The following is a 19,875-nucleotide window of genomic DNA, read 5'->3' on the forward strand; positions in this document are numbered from 1 at the left end:
ATATTGTGACAGAGTTACTCTCAATGATGCAAACATCAAGACAAGTATCCTATTATTCAGTATACAACTATGACTAGATCAAACATAGTTTTGCGTGCCCTGCTATCAATGAGTTTAAAATATGCTAGTCCAATATTACACTATACATGATAAAAATTAGCACTGCCTACGTGTACGCCCACAACTGAACTGGATTCATGCTTATAAATATTTATTTACAAACAATTTTGCGCTCTGCCCAATTGCTTTTTCTCTTTCTGCTTTGTCACTCCAGAGGAACAACAATTTCCCAATAGTATACAGAATTGCCAGTTTCCTAATCAAAATGTGGGAGTAATGATAATCTGACTCACAAGAATACTGAGTGTATGAATACAACAAATGTTGTAGCCACTTAAAATGTTGATTATATTCATGTGTGATTATATTCATGATGCCACCACAATGCTATAACATAATCATGCTTTGTCATGGTATTCTGCAAGAAATGTGGGTATACTGCATTAAGCACTGGCAAAATTAATCAGAATTGTGCCCAAACCTTGTAATCTCTCCTACACTTTACCCAAGGAAATCATTGTAAAGTAAGTTTTGGACAACATTAGGTTATAAGAGATATAAATGTTAACCTTTGCTTGTGTTCATACTGTTATCTAAAAAGCTTAAATTTAATTTTTTATTTTAGATTTATTACAAGTGTTCTCCTTCTGCTGAGAATATGAAGACACCATAGGATGAACTGCTTTTTTTTTTTTTCCTAAGAGAAAGCCATAGCTGCTTCTGCAGACTATTAAGAGGATACCACAGCACCAACTTCCCACATAGTCCCATTAATACAAACCATATTTTCAGTGAAAGTTAACATCTTGTTACTGGCAGATAGCTTGTTTTTTTTCCCCTTTTTCTGCAGAAACAAAACATTATCTTAGCAATGGCAAACGAATGGCTTATTTCAACACCATTGGTGTCCAATGGATTACAGCAAATCATCCAAGTGGGTACGAAAGGGCACATGTCATATCAATAATTAAGCTGCTGCACAGCCTATATTTACACCACACCAGGATAAACATTTGGAAATGTAAATAATTCAAAACACTGACGTCAGTCGAATGGGAAGGTGCATATGCTTCACTCTTCCATAAAGCTAATATTTAATTGGGAAGTTATGCAACTTTTTATGCTGGTCTATGAAACCTGATCACATATTTGGTTGTGGCTCAAAGCTTAGAAGGATTATGACGGAACAGCTTTAATGTGCTAGCCACAGGCCACAGCAATTTTCAAGTATAAAAAATGCTTAAACTCTGAAATGTAAACACACAGAGGTATATGACCAGTACAGAAAATGGATATTTGATATAAAAAGCACAAAATAATATCATCATTAAAAAGTATAACTTTAAAAAGAGATGCACAGATTATCTATTCTTATCATGGAATTAAGAAGATTACACACAATCTTTTTCAAATCATTTTTTAAAATGTACATTACAACATCCCTAAGCCCTTAACCAGTTTCAGCAGCCACTACACCAAACATAACCACTGACATGGTGGTGGTAATGTCCTTAAAATCCACTAAGAGATCATCCAAACATTAAATATTCAGAACTTTTAATAGACACTACTGTACTCAATTTTGAATTACTTGTATGTACAGTATGCTGCAGTAGCTCAGAAAAGTGTTTCAGATTGTTCAAGACAAGTGCTTAAGATACCCAGATAAGAAATTTTACTCTCTATCTGGGAGAAAACTGCAACCATGGAAAGCCAAGTCAATCCTTAATTACCAATTACAATATTCTTGTTAAGGTACAGATGTTTCAATATCCCACAACGGCACATAACAGAACAAAAGCCTCAATAGCTAACCTTTGCTGGTTTATCCAACCCAGCAGATCCTCATGACCAGAAGACATCTCCTGAGCCTACTATATATACCTATTCTAGACTGAATAAAGATAGTAATCCATAACAAGAACTAGAGCCAGTTTAAAGTTAGACAATGGGGCCGGTTGACTAACAGCTCAATCCTAACCAACTGTTCCATGCTGCTATGCAGGGGCACCAAAACAGCTGGATTGTGGCTACACCGGAGCTGGAAAGTTGGATAGGATTGGACCCTTAGCCATCAGAGGCTGAGCAGTTGCTATGGACCTCAACTATCTGGTTCGCAGGAGGAATCCCAGCCTTTCTGGCTGAGCAGCAACCAAAAGGGAACATGTCTACTGTAGCCTTGGCTTGCTGTTACCTCTGCTGCTGTATAACTTCATATTCTCCGATCCCAAACTCTAATACAAGAGGGCAAATAGTGATAGTCAAGTGAAGACCCCTTCAGAGGCAAGCCAAGAATATGCAATTCTTGCACTGGATGACTAGATGAAACTGCTTCATAACTTGGAGAATTCAGTCACTCTATCAGCCGTTCAGAGTGCAGGGCTGGATTTACCAACACACAAACAGGTACACGCCTAAGTCTTAACATTTTCAGGCGCTTCAACATTTTTGAAAGAAGAGGAAAAGAAAATTGCAAAATCTTAGCCAAAACAACCCTGCTTAACAAAGATTATTAATATAGTGCAGAAGAAGCCCTTGCCTACTGGATGCCAATATTTTGAAGTTTTCTTCGTTTTTAAACACACAGAAATTCTGAAAATCTAGTGGTGGGGGTCCAAATACAGTCCTGTTTGCTCACTATAATGGCTCCATGCACATACTGGGACTTTTTGGATCTCCCCATCCAAGTGCCGCTCCTTATCTCTTTGGACACAACCCTAAGTTCAAAAGTTTGAGAAACTGTTTTACAAGATAGATTAAATATTTGGTTTTGGGTGTTAAATGAAGTTCTTGGAATAAAAAAAAACACAAGAAGAAATATTTATATTTTAATCTCACAGTCCTAATTCTTTTTTCACAGATGTATTTTGTTTGGGAAAAGTCCATCAGTTCGGTCTGGAATGAAACTAGCACCAGCATAAACTGAGAAAAGAGTGTCCTGCTGCTACAAACACTGCTCCAGGGTTTATGATATCAGAACTTCTCCTTTCTCCCAAATATTTAAAACATTAAGCTAAACAGCTTTTGACCTCATTTTCCCAAAGCCTAGAATCAGGAATGATTTATATGTGGAATGAAAGGAGCAAAACACGGTGAAATTTGAAATTCTATTACAATGAAAGCATTTCCTGAATATTAGTTTGATATTCACACAGTATGGAGTGTGCCCAAGAGAACATTGATGGAGATTCCAATTTAAGGGAGCAGAGGATGAACATAATTGAGAAAGATAATCCACTATGCAGTTATGTACTTAGTGCTCTACCTCCAAGTTCAATAACAGAATGCCACTAAATATTAAGGAGCAGGGGAGCAACAGCAGGAGAGAAGTATGTCTTTCTCTCTCGCTTACGGGCTTTCCAGAGGCAGCTCATGCTCCACTGTGGAAAAAAGGATGCTGGACTAGGTCTTATGTTCTAAGGACAGAAGAAGTAGTAGACATTTGCAGGCATTCTGCATTATCACTAACTGCTTGAGTTCATAGAATATGCATTTCTAGAGACTAGGAGGAAGAACAATGTCCTTTGTTAGGAAAAATGCTGATGAGTATGCAGCTGATTATTAGATCATCTTCAGCTTGATGCTCAAGATTCAAACAAAAGGTTGCCTTCATGCTTACTAAAAAGACTTGACACAGTGCTGGAGTGTGCCAACAAACATAGTGCTCTGCCCATGAGCTACACCATTTTCAACTTAGAACTCATCTCAACCATTACATTTTCTCTCAGATCACAGTCATGTAATTTACATTTTAATCGAATCACATTAAATTGTGTATGAGCTAAATCATGCTCCATTACAGGTGGTTGGTACAACCTTCGTACCACACTTCAATTACTCCGAGATCACTTGTCCTACAGATGGGATGCTTTGTTAGTTTCAGATATACGAAGCTCCTGCACATGGTTTTCGTGCGCTGGGAAAGGCTCTCTCGCCTGCCCTGAGTCTCTTATCTTTTGCAGCATAGCATCAAGGCCTCCAAGTAACTGGTGATGACGTCATCACCAGCCACTTCGAGCAACCACAGACTGCATTTGGGAAGTGCTGTAGTATGTAGACAGCCAGCAAAAAAACCACATGTAAGTTCAATGCATATGCACAAGGATTTTATGCTAATTTCCACATGTAAGTGCCTTCTGTGTAGCAATTTTTCTCATGTGAGAGCACTGCTAACTTTCTTATCAAGAAAGGTTTCACGCACTAGAACAGGGGTGCCCAAACTCCGTCCTGGGACCACTTGTGGCCCTCGAGGACTCCCAATGCAGCCCTCAGGGAACCCCCAGTCTCCAATGAGTCTCTGGCCCTCCAGAGATTTGCTGGAGCCCACACTGGCCCAACGCAACTGCTCTTAGCGTGAGGACGACTGTTTGACCTCTTGCATGAGCTGTGGAATGAGGGCTCCCTCCACTGCTTGCTGTTTCACATCTGTGATGCAGTAGTGGCAGCAAAGGAAAGGCCAGCCTTGCTTTGTGCAAGGCCTTTTATAGACCTTGAGCTACTGCAAGACCTTCATTCATTCATATAAGTTCATCTTTAATATATAAATTTATGTAAATGTATGTAAATTTATTCAAATTTTAAATGTATATTAATTCTTTTTTCTCCCGGCTCCCAAACACAGTGTCAGAGAGATGATGTGGCCCTCCTGCCAAAAACCTTTTGACACCCCTGCACTAGAACAACAGGGTTTTCCCATGCAGTAAAAAGACATTTTAGTCTACATTTGAGTTCCTGCCCACCCCCTGGAAAAGAGTTCTAAAACACACATGGAATTTGAAGCCACAAATTTTAGCCTATTAATTGATAAAAACTTACAAAAGCAACTGAAAAATATGGATACGTATACAGATTCTGGGAAATCCAACTGGGCAAAAACAAGAGAATGAACCAAAGTATGAGAAGAATAAAAAAGATAGAATTTTAGCAATATCTGACAACTCAAAACAACAATACTAGGCAGATAATGAAATAAATATGAAGACCGAGACACCTAGCTGGAGGAAAAAAAGAAATAGTATCATCACTAATAGAAAATGAAACAACAGGAATGGTAAGAGAAGATTAGAAGAAAAATAAGAGTTCTATTTTTGAAATATGTAGCTTCAAACAATGAGCAGAACTTAGTGGAAATAGCAAGAGGATAGAACGAATGATTGGTTGGTGATAGAAAACAGTGATGACATTCAGTTTTTCTAACAAGACAACTATAGTCTGAACCAACATCAATTGGTAGCAATATTTTCACTTACTCGACAATCTCTCTGTAGTGTTTTCATCAGTGCACTATAGGTTTCTGAATCAAAATATAATCCTTCATGCATGTCTTGCAAAAAATCCAAGTCTTTAAAAGTGGGGTTGGACTTCTCTCGCTCTTTCCTGGATGCTCTTCTTTTGTACGTAGAGCCTTTCAAGTCATAGGTGAAGTGCATTTTCAGAGCTCGAGGCAGAACGTTGTTCATCACAACTATTCTGATATTAATACCCCCTGACTGAACACAATAGAGTCCATAAAATTTTGGTAAGAGTGTTCTTGGATTCTGGTTGAGATTCTTTGCAAGAAAACAGACAAACAAGCAACGTTACAATAATTCATACCTAAGGTAAGACAACAGTAGCATGTTAATATAGACGGGCATCAGTTCAAATATAAGAACATCAGCAATACTTTTAATGAACCAATTAATACTTTGGACCATTTGTGTTCAGAACATTCTAAACCAGGGGTGCTCAATATGTCGATCGCGATCCACCGGTCGATCGCGAGGCAGAATGAGTCGATCGCAGGCTTCTCTCCCGTCCACGCATCCCTGGGAGTGAGCCCCGCCCTGGGAGTGACGCATCCCTGGGAGTGAGCTCCTGTTCATGCATCCCTGGGAGTGAGCCCTGTTGACTCTACTGGGGCTGACTCGTGAGTAGACCTGGAGAGGAGCCGCTGATAGGCTTCTCTCCCAACCATGCATCCCTGGGAGTGAGCCCCGTTAACTCTACTGGGGCTGACTTACCTTTCCCCTGTTTTTGCACTGGTATGTATGGAGATCTGCCCCCCCCCAACTTCCATCTGTTGGTTCTGTGTGCAAGGGGTTTTGCACTAGTCTTGCTGTGATGTCTATATAGAGATCTTCCCTCCCCCACACCTTTCCCCTGTTTTTGCACTGGTATGTATGGAGATCTGCCCCCCCCCCCAACTTTCATCTGTTGGTTCTGTGTGCAAGGGGTTTTGCACTGGTCTTGCTGTGATGTCTATATACAGATCTTCCCTCCCCCACACCTTTCCCCTGTTTTTGCACTGGTATGTATGGAGATCTGCCCTCCCTCAACTTCCATCTGTTGGTTCTGTGTGCAAGGGGTTTTGCACTGGTCTTGCTGTGATGTCTATATAGAGATCTTCCCTCCCCCACACCTTTCCCCTGTTTTTGCACTGGTCTGTATGGAGATCTGCCCTCCCTCAACTTCCATCTGTTGGTTCTGTGTGCAAGGGGTTTTGCACTGGTCTTGCTGTGATGTCTATATAGAGATCTTCCCTCCCCCACACCTTTCCCCTGTTTTTGCACTGGTCTGTATAGAGATCTGCTCCCCCCCCCCACTTGTATTGGAATCGAGGAAGATCTGGTGAGGAGGTAGATGTGGTGTCAGCAGTGGCCCCTTTAAGGGTAAGGCCTGGGCATCCAGCAGAGTGTGCTGCACAGCTGCAGCCACTTGAAGGCAATAGGGCCCTCAGGGATATAAGAGCACCTGAGGCAGGAAGGGCTCCACTTATTTATGTGAGTCAGCCTTTTCCTACATGAAGATCATTAAGTCCAAGTACCATTCCACCATGACTGATGAACATTTGGAAGTGTGCTTGAGGCTGACTGTCAGCAGCTACTGTCTGGACTATGCATCCTTGGCTGATTCACTTCAGTGCAAGTCATCAAAGTAAACTCAACTAATTACAAAAAATGTTTATAGTTAATTATGTTGTGTTGTTCAATATTGGTTCATGTGGTTATGCAAGGTACACCAACATACATTGTACACATAAATGTTAAATGTTATGATGGCGCGAACATTGTAAAAAAACTCTGGTAGATCTCCAGGCCTTGCTGGGTTTCAAAGTAGCTCTCGAGCCAAAAAAGTGTGAGCACCCCTGTTCTAAACTTTAACAAATGGGTTTGTCTCTCAGTCAGACAGTTTCCACTAAGGACCAGTGAATACCTCGGTACTTTCAGGATGTAATCCCATGAACACTTATATCAGTGGTCGGGGAACAGGGGTAAATTACCCCAAATGGGGTAAAAGTGAAAATCTGGGGGTAATAAGGTTGCCTTACCTAACTGTGTGCGGGCGCCGGGCGGGGAGGTAGCGGAGGGAGTCAGCGCACCCGCTCTCCACCCGCTCCAGGGGGCCGGCAGCGGGCTGGTGCGCTGTGTGCACACCGCCCGCTGCCCTGCTCCCTTCCGCTCACCTTCAGATGCGGTGAGCGGAAGGGAGCACGCGATACACTCAGGCTGTATCGCAGCCGCCCGCTCTCTCCGCTCTGTGCGGGAGACTGGAGCTGCCCGGCGCTGTAGTGATGATGTCATCACACAGCGCCGGGCCGTCAGTGTCTCCCGCCGAGCGGACAGAGCGGGAGGAAGAAGAAAAGCCGCGCCGACCGACGTGGGATCGAGGTAAGGTGAGTATTGTTTATTTATTTTTATTGTTTATTTATTTTATTTCCTTACTTTCAAATCAAGGGGGTAACATCTGCGTTTATAAATTTTTTGGGGGGTAAGAGGTAAAAAAGTTCCCTGACCCCTGACTTATATGGACAGTAAGCCACAATGAAGTCAGTAGCACTTACTTCTGTGTAAAAATGTTTAAGATAGCTCTATCAGAGCCCAATCCTGAGCTTGTACTGCCAGTGCTCTGCTGGCGGTGAGTGTTGCAAACATGCTGTAAAGCACGTTCTCCACCCTCAGTATCGGCACAGTGCAGGATCACCAGTGTACCGCGGCTCAGGGGTCTCATGGGCCACCAGGCAGCAGAGAGTTGAGTTGCAGCGTGGGGGACTCTAGGGTGGGGGCAGGAAGTGTGCTGGGGAGAGGGAGCAGGGCAGGTGGGACCAGTGGAGCTCTGATCCACCGGATCCTGAACTTCTGTGTCGGGTCCGCCACCTGACACAGAGGCTCTTGATTCTACGGCGACCCAAGGGTTGCTGTAGAATCAAGAAGCCCCACTGCAGGGCTACTTCCCTTACTTGTGGAAGGAGACTAATGTCCCTTTTCCTTGAGGAACCGGTGGTGGCTGCCTGGTTGTACTTGGGGTGCCGCAGCAGCCATTTTCAGAGCCGCAGCAGCCACACACTCCAGGTAGCCCAGGATTGGGCGGCAAGTCTCCTAACAAAATTAAGAGATTGGGAATGAGTTGCGGGGTTGCACACTGTTCCCTCGCTATCAGTTCAAGGTATCCATTTCTCACATCCGTCTTAACTTTTGTTAAGAATGACACTAGCACTCACATTAACCATGGCAACCAGAGTTCCCTCTAAATCAGTGGTTTTGATCCCTAGTTTAGAAGGACACCTGGTGAGTAATGATGAAAATTTACACCCAAGCTGATATCATAAGCCATTCTTATGACCCTAGAGAACAGAAGAGCACCCAAATGTGATTTGCTGTTACTGATGCAAATAAGAGTTCAGAAGTGTAGGATAGCAACGCTCATACTGCATAGATGATCTCTCAGTGTCATGTCAGTTATTCCAGCTGTCACAGTTAAGCGTCTATTGAACTTAAATGTCTTATGTTTAATTAGATTAAAAGTCCAAAAAGAAGAAGAAAATATTAATTTTAGCTCTTGGTCACATTGTTGAAAAGAGCTACTTAAAAAATACACATGAGCACACGCTCAAAACTAAGCAGAAACCCAGAACTTGAATTTATTTACCATGTAGTAGCCAGGCAACAGCTTCTGAAGGAACTCAGCTTCTTTGTGTTGTACTGTTTTGATGATGAACTCATCATCACTAGTGACAAAGAACAAGGATCCACTTGCACCAGGGTTGGATAGTTCTATTAGAGGTTCACTGCAAATTGAATACTGAATACAGAAAAAAAAGACAATGAATGCCACTCTTGAGTGGTACAATTTAAGAATATATTTTTTTAGAAGTAGGTTGAGATTGTAAGGAGGAGAAATTTAGGTCCGCTTGTTTAAAATTCCATAACTCAGTTCTCAGTTATTTTGAAAAGCCAACCACAGTTCAGAAAATTGATGAAATACAAGATGGTTCTTTCCAGTTTCATGGTGTCTTTGCCAGAATTGGCACATGAGAATCTCACAAGATTTTTCAGGTGCTGTTTTTAAACCTTTCATTGCTATTGGGCACAAATGTTTGGGAACTTGAGCGCAAGGACAATTAAAATCTATAGAACCTGTGCTTTTTACACAATTTCCATCTTACACAGACCCCTTTCCTTGCAATGGGACCTGAGCAAGCTACATTCCATGCAGATTGGATCCTTTGCCAGGAGCCTCTCACTGGATCCAATGAGGCTAGATTGAGAAATTTGTCTCTTGGTGACTCTCACAAAAAAACAGAGGAATGGAAATTTAAGTAACCATTGTTGAATTGAGATCAAACAGTGTGTTATTACAGTGTGTTATTCTTTGAACCTTAGTTTTATTATGCTTATGATTCATTCCTATGTGCATATGCTAAACATCACTTGCTGCTGTGATAAGCCCTGAAGAAAAATAGATCACAATGTGTCAGCCAACTAGATCGAATTTTCTTATTAGGAGTTTCTTGAAGAGGCAAAAGTACAGCATTAGAAATTCAGCTAATAGAAAAGTTTGAAAAGAAAAGGCATCTCAGAGTAAATATTTATCTAGGATGCATAGTCCTATTAGAACAAATAGCAGTACTTATATTTTGACAATTCAGGTTACGAAGTATTTTTACAACTAGGTTAAAATGGGAATCTAGCTTAAAGTGCATTCGTTTTCTCTCCATGAACAATATGAGGAAGAAATCCTCATCCACTAAAATTGAGTGTTGGGAGAGTTAGAACAGACAAAAGAAAATATTTCTTTACTCAGCGTGTGGTTGGTCTGTGGAACTCTTTGCCACAGGATGTGGTGATGGCGACTGGCGTGGACGCCTTTAAAAGGGGATTGGACAAGTTTCTGGAGGAAAAATCCATTACGGGTTACAAGCCATGATGTGTATGAGCAACCTCCTGATTTTAGAAATGGGTTATGTCAGAATGCCAGGTGCAAGGGAGGGCACCAGGATGCAGGTCTCTTGTTATCTGGTGTGCTCCTTGGGGCATTTGGTGGGCTGCTGTGAGATACAGGAAGCTGGACTAGATGGGCCTATGGCCTGATCCAGTGGGGCTGTTCTTATGTTCTTAAATCATCCTGCTGCATTGGGTTCATGTCTCTCAGTTTCTGCCAAAAACAATGAGTTTACAAAACATTCTCAATTTTCTATTCTTTGAAATAAGGTGGCATTCCTAATTATGAAAGCTTTCTATCTACATCAGTAGTTCTCAAACTTTTTAGCACCAGGACCCACTTTTTAGAATGTTAATCTGTTAAAACCCAATGGAAGTGATATCATTAACCTGGAAAAGATGTCATGGTCAGAACTGACACCACCAAGCAGGAAAATTTTTAACACACACACCCCCATACGATAAAATTAAATTAAGTAAGTAAATTAAAAGTTTACAATAAGTATAATTTAAAAAATTATTTAAAATAAAGAAGAATCCTTCTAATTCTCCCAAGCAGTTACTGATCTATTTTTTTAAAAAATTCCCCAAATGTCCCAAAGGCTGCAATCCAAGCCACACTTACCTGCGAATAAGCCCCATTGACTCTATTGTTAGAAGCATATGCATAGTAGCCTTTTAAAAGTACAGATCTATATCGCTTCCCCAAATGCAGCCACATACAAATATATTTAAAATACACATTAAAATGAATAGGGACCCACCTGAAATAGGCTCGAAGCCCACATAGTGGGTCCCAACCACAGTTTGAGAAATACTGATTTACGTAGTTTGAAAGTAGCCCAGTCATGTTACAACTAATATTGTTTCTCTGACCTAGATTCTTTTTCTCCTAGAGATAATTCATGACAGAGTGCCACTTTACACATAACAAATTTCCTACACTGATATCTCTCTGCCAGAAAATTGCACATACTCCACATGTATACTCTTTAAAAACAGTGGAGTGCTATGAAACAACAAACAAAAGGAACATTTTTTTTTTAAATCGAGATATATAGAAGCCAACTAAATATGCAGTTGTCATCTTTATGCAACATGCCCTTGAGATTATTTCTTGTAGTTTGAGCAAAGTTGATAGGAGAACCAGAGCCACATGGGCTCAGATATCTAGGATTGTGGGATTCTAGTGGTATCAGCATAGTGCCTTCTGCTGATTCAGGAGGCAATGTGGTTGTAGGTCAAGTCCCTAATTCTCCCTTTGCCAGTAAACGTTATCAAAACTTTATAGATTTCAATTCAATAATGCATCATTTGAGATATGGTAAATACAACAGCCTGAGTCTTTTAGTCCTGTCTTTATGAAGAATGTTTGCCAATAGTAAAATAAAACTTGATCCCAAAAGCTACATTAAATTCTTGCCTAGATCATAAAAAATTGTTTGTAATCCATGAGCTATATCATTTTCAGTCATTATTCATTCGCACTAGTCATCCGAATGTATGCATTTCTTGCTTCCTTATCCCTACTGTTCTGCCTTGCTATACCTTTTTGGCAGGAGATTGGCGGGTAGAAGCAAAGTTTCAACACTGCTGCGCTGCCAATTAAAAACTGAAGACACCCTATTTTGTCTCTTGACCTTTCATTGTATAACAGAGAACAATCCCAATGTCTCTAGCTCGCCTGCTGTGAAAAGCTTGGTCTAAAGCAGGGGTGTTCAAACTTTTTGGCAGGAGGGCCACATCACCTCTCTAACACTGTCGGGGCGGGTAAAAATTAATTTATGTTTCAAATTTGCATAAATTTACATAAATGACTATATTTGAGATGGAACTTATATGCATGAATGAAGGTCCTGCAATAGCTCAAGGCCTCTAAAAGGCCTTTCCTTTGCTGCCACTGCTGCATTACAGATGTGAAACAGCAAGTAGTGGAGGCAGCCCTCGTCCCACAGCTCATGCAAGAGGTCGAACAGTTGGCTGTCACGCTGAGTGCAGTTGCATCAGGCCAGTGCAGGCTCCAGCAAGTCTTTGGGGGGGCCAGAGGCTCATTGGAGACTGGGGGCTGGATTGGGAGTCCTCGAGGGGCGCAAGTGGCCCCAGGGCCAGGGTTTGGGCACCCCTGGTCTAAAGTGATTGACTTCATAGCCTCCAGGATAGAAAAGAGCTGAATTTGTAGTTTGCCTGTAAAGAAATATTAATGACAGTAACATCCAACCAAACGTCTGATTTGAAAATTAAAATGCTGTTGGCTGAGCACTGATGTCAAAATTCAATTGTTTCATAGCTCAACAGACTGAAAAGAGTTAAAGGTGCTCTCTTATCACATTATTGCTCATTATTCAATCAGGGCCACAGACTATTTGCACTTGATTTGGACACTTCACCGTGCCTTCAACAATGATGTCATATTTAAGATAAAAAGCTAAAGATAATTGCCCCATTGCTGAGGACCACAAGAACAGTACAATGCTTCATATCTATTGTTGTGCTTAGAGCTATTCAGAACAGGTTGCTACAAAGGAATTTGAATGGGGCAATGCATGCAGTTCTCCTTGCAGTACCTCACTGCTGCATGTAGACCTTGACTGCATAGCAGCTTTTCGGTGTGTTGGCTATAGCTGATTCACATGTAGGAACACTGCTACATGTCTTTTGCCGTCACTTTTGCCACAAGAATGTCTGCACACATTAAGCTTATGAAAGCTTTTAAAAATAAAGTTGTGATATTTAATGGGCTGTGTGCTTTTCCAGGTCAAGGTTGAAACATATGGAAGCAAATTATTTTTATGCTTGTTAGACAATTACAAGTCAATTAACAGATGGAAGTCTCTCAACTACAATTCAATCAGCAAAATCCACAGGAGTATTTAACCTCAACTGCAATATTCTAGTAGAACTAATGAGTTGGAGCTGCAGCTATACTTTAGTTGCTGAACTATCAGTTAACACATTAGCTTTCAATGCAGCCAATTAAAAGCTGAAATAATTAAATGCATGGCCAAGAACTAAATTACACACAAGTTTTCAAAGATTTATGTCAAAATATGGATCACTCTCTGCCCTGACCCAGAATTCAAGAAATTTTGTCTTGTAGACCTCTCCATTTCTATGCTCACTGTGGAGCCTTCTTAAGCACCCCAGTAGAACAGATAATTTGGGTCTGGTGTGCATGCAAGCCTGCATGCACCAAGCAAAGCATGGAAAATACTTAATGTTCCTCCTCAGCTGGTCATCAGGTGCAAGCACTGGCACATTAGCCACAAACTTGCTCATTTAGAGCAAAGTAATTCACCCTCCCCACAACAGTTGGTTCAGAAGCACTGATTCCCCCCTTTTTTTCTGAAAAAAGTAGACTCTTACCAAGTAGTCATCTGGCTTGATACCAAAAAGTTCTCTGAAGTAGCGGAAGGCTAGAGGTGCATATGTCTTGAATCTGAAGTCTGGATAATGGTGAGCAGGGGTCAGATTGCTCCCTTCACTGAAGTCAAAGAGACATTTAAAGTTCATGTTTATTTTTATTTTTTTGTAATATTAATTATAAACCAAAATCTGGAGTTGGAACCAAACTGACTGTACTATCAATATACGAAAATGATTCAATAGGTTATCAGATAATACTAGTCTAACATCACTTCCTCTATGAAAGACTATTCTTATCAGCCATGTCACTGTTTCAGACATCATCAGCATCCCAACAATCTTTGCCACTGCAATGTAGGGCAAGCTCATGACAAACACACAGTTTTTATTTGAAAATTAGTTACTACCACATTAGACAGAAGATAAACCAAGGGTGTTTCTATATAAAAAGAGTAAAAAGTTGTGTCTTTACACTGTTGCACTGAAAAGTGCTGGTGTGCCACTGGAAGGGCAACAAGACAGATAGCTAGGGGGCTGTTCAGAATAAATTGTTCAAAGGCATCGTAAGTCCACAAAAGATTCCCAAGTTTGAAAATACTGTTCCTTTTGCAGAGATAGTTAAAGGAAAGCAGCCATGCCCCAAGCTAACCATGTTTCCATTGTGGGTCATCCCCCCCCCCCATATTCTCTTTTTCTGGCTGTTTCAATGGATTGATTTAAGCCCCATCCTTTAAATGTTTTGAGAGATCAACAAGTACACATTTTTTCCTTTATTTGCTGATTCAACACTTTCCAGTACTTTATTCGCTCTTCCCTATAGATTTCAATGGAAGTGTGCCGACATAACTTATCTGAAGCGTCATCCATTTTACATGCGACACTGCTGTAATGATATTGCAAAGGGAAGGCAGAGAAGTAAGCCTATGAAGGACTTGAGTGGTCAAGTTCAGTGACCTGGCCCATAAAATGAGTCATCTTTTGCCCACCCAGAATAGGATAGCCATGTGGCTTTCCCACAGATGCACCGCTAGAAAATATATTTTGGGAAGCATCGTTGATGCAGTTATTTAAACACAGCTATCAATAGAAGAATCAATAGAAGCTATCTGTCGTCTCCAGCAGAAGCCAAAGACAAATTCTATGATGAACTGGCCACCACTATCAAGAAGATCCCCGTAAAAGAGCCATTATTCATCCTCGGCGATTTCAATGCTAGAGTTGGTGCTGATAACAGTTTGTGGCCCACTTGCTTAGGTCAGTTCGACACTGGGAAGATGAACGAAAATGGCCAACGCCTGCTAGAGTTTTGCTGTCTTCATGGTCTCTGTGTCAGCAACACATTCTTCAACATGAAGCCCCAACATAGAGTATCCTGGACACACCCAAGATCAAAGCACTGGCACCAGCTCGACCTGATTCTCACCAGACGCTCCAGCCTTCCCAGCATCAAGATCACGCGCAGCTATCAGGGTGCTGCTTGCGACACCGACCATTCCCTGGTGTGCAGCAGAGTGAAACTGCAAACAAAGCGACTGTACCACACGAAAAAGGAAGGAAGACCTTGCATTGATACCAGCAAGACCCGGGATCAGAGAAAAGTGCAGGAATTTGCACGAGTGCTTGAGGAATCTCTTCCAGGCCCGGTCGATGCAAACGCATCCAACAGATGGAAACATTTCAAGAATGCCGTTTACAACAACGCCTTGTCCATATTTGGCAAGAAGACCAAAAAGACGGCAGATTGGTTTGAAGCCCACTCTGAGGAGTTGACACCAGTCATTGAGGAAAAGAGGAGAGCTCAAGCAGCATACAAGGCCTGTCCCAGTGAGCGCAACCTGCAGGTCCTCCGAGCTGCTCGAAGCAAAGTCCAGCAGACTGCCAGGAGATGTGCTAATGACTACTGGCTCCAGCTCTGTTCCGAGATACAGATAGCAGCTGACACGGGCAACATCAAGGGGATGTATGATGGTATCAAGCAGGCCCTAGGTCCAACACAGAAGAAAATTGCCCCTCTGAAGTCTGCCACAGGCGAGGTCATCCAGGATCGGACGCAGCAGATGGAACGCTGGGTGCAGCACTACTCTGAGCTATATTCCAGAGAAAATGTAGTCACCGAAGAAGCGCTGAACAACATTGAGTGCCTGCCTGTGCTGGAGGAGCTTGACAGTGAACCAACCCTAGAAGAACTTCACGTGGCCCTGGACTCCCTTGCCTTTGGCCAGGCACCTGGAAAAGACAGCATCCCTGCTGAAGTCCTAAAGTGCTGCAAAGAGATCATCGTCACTGAGCTGCATGAAATCCTCTGTCTCTGCTGGATAGAAGGTGGAGTACCTCAAGACATGAGGGATGCAAACATCATCACGCTGTACAAGAACAAAGGCGACAGAGGTGACTGCAATAACTAACGTGGCATCTCTCTCCTTAGCGTTGTAGGAAAGTTGTTTGCCCGAGTTGCACTAAAGAGGCTCCAGGTACTTGCAGAGAGCATTTATCCAGAATCACAGTGTGGATTCCGAGCCAACAGGTCCACCACTGATATGGTATTCTCCCTTAGACAACTGCAGGAAAAATGCAGGGAACAGCGACAGCCACTCTTTATAGCCTTCATAGGTCTCACGAAGGCCTTCGACCTGGTCAGCAGGGATGGCCTCTTCAAGATTCTCCCCAAGATTGGATGTCCACCCAGGCTCCTCAGTATCATCCGATCCTTCCACAAGGACATGAAGGGCACTGCTGTCTTTGATGGCTCCACATCAGACCCCTTTGACATCCGAAGCGGCGTGAAGCAGGGCTGTGTTCTTGCGCCAACCTTGTTTGGGATTTTCTTCACTGTCCTGCTGAAGCAGGCCTTTGGAACCGCTACAGAAGGCATCTATCTCCGGACCAGATCAGACGGAAAGCTCTTCAACCTCTCCAGACTGAGAGCAAAGTCCAAAATCCAGCTGAAATGTCTGCATGACTTCCTCTTTGCCGACGATGCAGCTGTCACTACCCACTCTGCCAAAGATCTCCAGCAGCTCATGGATCGTTTTAGCAAGGCCTGCCAAGATTTTGGACTGATGATCAGCCTGAAGAAAACACAGGTCATGGTTCAGGATGTGGACTCACTTCCCTGCATTACAATCTCTGCACACGAACTGGAGGTTGTCCATGACTTTGTGTACCTTGGCTCAACGATCTCTGACACTCTTTCTCTCGATACCGAACTAAACAAACGCATCTGTAAAGCAGCTACCACGTTTTCCAGACTCACAAAGAGAGTCTGGTCCAACAAGAAGCTGACGGAACATACCAAGATCCAGGTCTACAGAGCTTGCGTCCTGAGTACACTTCTGTACTGCAGCGAGTCATGGACTCTTCGCTCACAACAGGAGAGGAAACAGAACGCTTTCCACATGCGCTGCCTCCGACGCATTCTCGGCATCACCTGGCAGGACAAAGTTCCTAACAACACAGTCCTGGAACGTGCTGGAATCCCTAGCATGTATGCACTGCTGAAACAGAGACGCCTGCGTTGGCTTGGTCATGTCGTGAGAATGGATGCTTGCCGGATCCCAAAGGATCTCCTCTATGGAGAACTCGTGCAAGGAAAGCGCCCTACAGGTAGACCACAGCTGCGATACAAGGACATCTGCAAGAGGGATCTGAAGGCCTTAGGAGTGGACCTCAACAAGTGGGAAACCCTGGCCTCTGAGCGGTCCGCTTGGAGGCAGGCTGTGCAGCATGGCCTTTCCCAGTTTGAAGAGACACTTGGCCAACAGTCTGAGGCAAAGAGGCAAAGAAGGAAGGCCCATAGCCAGGGAGACAGACCAGGGACAGACTGCACTTGCTCCTGTTGTGGAAGGGATTGTCACTCCCGAATTGGCCTTTTCAGCCACACTAGACGATGTTCCAAAACCACCTTTCAGAGCGTGATACCATAGTCTCTCGAGACTGAAGGTTGCCAACAACCATCAGTAGAAGAGAAATCAAATTGTTTTTCCAGCTGTTACAAAAAATGGCTAAATGTTCCAGGTGAACAAGCAGGCTTTTTCTCAGTTGTGTATACTGGAGTGCAGAATTTGAAACTCTGGGAACAAAATTTGGATATTTTCATAGATGCCGTGCATCTTTTACCTCTTTAGTGGACAATTCACCTGGCTGCTATTCTATTTGAAAATTCTGATGCTTGAATTGACTTGTTTTCCCTCTCCCTTCTCCATCTCTGTTCTTTGTGCAAGCTGTGCATTAAGAGTACATCCCCGAGGACAAAGCCTGTGTAAGTTTTTTTTTTTTAATCTATGTACCACACTTAACATTTTTACATGCTTTATAAATAATAATTTAGTATTGGCAACCTTCAGTCTCGAAAGACTATGGTATCGCGCTCTGAAAGGTGGTTCTGGCACAGCGTCTAGTGTGGCTGAAAAGGCCAATCCGGGAATGACAATCCCTTCCACACCGGGAGCAAGTGCAGTCTGTCCCTGGTCTGTCTCCCTGGCTATGGGCCTTCCTTCTTTGCCTCTTAGCCTCAGACTGTTGGCCAAGTGTCTCTTCAAACTGGGAAAGGCCATGCTGCACAGCCTGCCTCCAAGCGGGCCGCTCAGAGGCCAGGGTTTCCCACTTGTTGAGGTCCACTCCTAAGGCCTTCAGATCCCTCTTGCAGATGTCCTTGTATCGCAGCTGTGGTCTACCTGTAGGGCGCTTTCCTTGCACGAGTTCTCCATAGAGGAGATCCTTTGGGATCCGGCCATCATCCATTCTCACGACATGACCAAGCCAATGCAGGCGTCTCTGTTTCAGCAGTGAATACATGCTAGGGATTCCAGCACGTTCCAGGACTGTGTTGTTTGGAACTTTGTCCTGCCAGGTGATATCGAGGATGCGTCGGAGGCAGCGCATGTGGAAAGCGCTCAGTTTCCTCTCCTGTTGTGAGCGAAGAGTCCACGACTCGCTGCAGTACAGAAGTGTACTCAGGACGCAAGCTCTGTAGACCTGGATCTTGGTTTGTTCCGTCAGTTTCTTGTTGGACCAGACTCTCTTTGTGAGTCTGGAAAACGTGGTAGCTGCTTTACCGATGTGCTTGTTTAGCTCGGTATCGAGAGAAAGAGTGTCGGAGATCGTTGAGCCAAGGTACACAAAGTCATGGACAACCTCCAGTTCATGCTCAGAGATTGTAATGCAGGGAGGTGAGTCCACATCCTGAACCATGACCTGTGTTTTCTTCAGGCTGATTGTCAGTCCAAAATCTTGGCAGGCCTTGCTAAAACGATCCATGAGCTGCTGGAGATCTTTGGCAGAGTGGGTAGTGACAGCTGCATCGTCGGCAAAGAGGCAAAAATAATAATTATGCATCTGATATAAAGATAATGTTTTTATAGCAATACTTATAAAGCAAAATGCGTAAAGTAAATATTATAATAAACTTTACTGTTCAGTTATCTTGGCCATGCAGCAACCGTTACCCTGCACATGCCTGATCTCGTCTGATCTCGGAAGCTAAGCAGGGTCAGGCCTGGTTAGTACTTGGATGGGAGACCGCTTGGGAATACCAGGTGCTGTAGGCTTATACCATAATCTTTCAAGACTGAAGGTTGCCAACCACCTCTATCTTGGCCATCCAATGGGTCTCTTGTTACACTCTATTTAACAGGAGCTGTACTTCCAATATCCAGGAAATACAGCCCTTCACATGGGAATTTGGGGGGATGCACCACTCCTCACATGGCTCCTAGTCAGCAAGTTAGAGGAGTTAACCTGCTGTAGATAAATGAAACACCAAGAGAACTGGAAGATGGTCACTCCCCCTTAAGGGGAGTGGTCATGAAAGAACTGAAGTGATGGCACTGCATTTATAGCAGTGTTGCCGTGAAGAACAGACTTTCAGACATACCTGGGGGGTAGCGCCAGCCATTGGTACAGTGCGGGAGGCTCACAAAGTTGTTATTTCCAATTGCAACCCACTTCCATCCGAGTAGAACTTTGAGAACCGCTCTCCTAGCATTTTAATCAGCCAATGGGGATTATTTTTTGTGGCCCTGTATTATCTTGGATATCGGACATGATAGTCAGCCTTTATTAGACTGTGAGTGTAAGCAACCAGTGTTGTCAGACAAATTATTTGGGAGGTGGAGTGGAAGAGAAAGGAGTGTACTATCTTTTTATACAGAGCTATTTAAGCGCACCCTCTCTCTCTGTCACTTACTCACAGAGCAACCTGAAAGCAAGAACTTGAAAATACAATAGCATGTTCTGTTATAAACAGCACATAATC

At 43.0% G+C, this 19,875-nt stretch overlaps 1 protein-coding gene and 1 pseudogene across 7 annotated transcripts in view; one reads left to right on the forward strand and one right to left on the reverse strand.

The window, feature by feature from the left end:
- Positions 1–19,875, reverse strand: part of PIP5K1B (phosphatidylinositol-4-phosphate 5-kinase type 1 beta) — a 168,410-nt gene that overhangs the window by 29,605 nt on the left and 118,930 nt on the right. For 6 of the 7 annotated variants that reach the window (XM_066616506.1, XM_066616503.1, XM_066616504.1 and 3 more), the window contains 3 exons: positions 13,623–13,740; positions 8,968–9,120; positions 5,310–5,609 (listed from right to left, as the gene is read on the reverse strand). In XM_066616506.1, the coding sequence (XP_066472603.1) occupies positions 5,310–5,609; positions 8,968–9,120; positions 13,623–13,740 (571 nt within the window). The remainder of the gene's footprint in view (positions 1–5,309; positions 5,610–8,967; positions 9,121–13,622; positions 13,741–19,875) is intronic. The other variant, XM_066616507.1, reaches the window with a different exon arrangement.
- On the forward strand, positions 19,049–19,168 carry LOC136643131 (5S ribosomal RNA; annotated as a pseudogene).

Source organism: Tiliqua scincoides, chromosome 2 (assembly GCF_035046505.1).
Source record: "Tiliqua scincoides isolate rTilSci1 chromosome 2, rTilSci1.hap2, whole genome shotgun sequence".
NCBI lineage: Eukaryota > Metazoa > Chordata > Lepidosauria > Squamata > Scincidae > Tiliqua > Tiliqua scincoides.